Source organism: Alligator sinensis, unplaced genomic scaffold (assembly GCF_000455745.1).
Source record: "Alligator sinensis unplaced genomic scaffold, ASM45574v1 scaffold551_1, whole genome shotgun sequence".
In the NCBI taxonomy this organism is placed as follows: domain Eukaryota; kingdom Metazoa; phylum Chordata; order Crocodylia; family Alligatoridae; genus Alligator; species Alligator sinensis.
The window spans coordinates 296187-296636 of record NW_005842526.1 but is presented as its reverse complement, the minus strand read 5'-3'; the positions used below and the strand labels follow the sequence as shown (position 1 = coordinate 296636).

Here is a 450-nt window from a genome sequence, read left to right as displayed (position 1 = left end):
AGGAATGCCTCCTGACACTTAGGGTTACTGTACTCTTGCATTGTCTGTGGGTTGCATTATGAATGGATTTGGTCACCTGGCCTCCAGTTAATTATTAATGAAAGCACCTGCTATATAGCATCCCCTCTGCATTTCTGTTCAGAAGTACGTTGTTTTTTTTAAATAATTAAAAATATTTTGCCTTGTAGCCGTGTGCTAATAACCTGCCCTTTTAATTGCAGAGCTGGCTGTGCCTGATTGCTCTCGGAGTCTCCTTCCTGTCTTGCGGGCAAACGGTAAGCGTCACTAGAACCCTGCTTACTGAAGAACCATCTTCCTCTCCAGCCAGCTAAGTGCTGGGGTCTGTTGTATACACAGCAGGTAGCCATCAGAGCCAGTGCGTTTCTATGGTTTACTATGTGAACAAATCCAAATGTATGTGCAATTTGCACAGAAAATATTTGTGTAGGG

General features: G+C 43.6%; 1 protein-coding gene across 7 annotated transcripts in view; it reads left to right on the top strand.

The window, feature by feature from the left end:
• Window positions 1-450, top strand: part of SLC11A2 (solute carrier family 11 member 2) — a 34189-nt gene that overhangs the window by 26247 nt on the left and 7492 nt on the right. For 6 of the 7 annotated variants that reach the window (XM_006031712.3, XM_006031713.3, XM_006031709.3 and 3 more), the window contains exon 16: window positions 222-275. In XM_006031712.3, the coding sequence (XP_006031774.1) occupies window positions 222-275 (54 nt within the window). Of the gene's footprint in view, window positions 1-221; window positions 361-450 lie in introns of all 7 variants that reach the window. The other variant, XM_025213377.1, reaches the window with a different exon arrangement.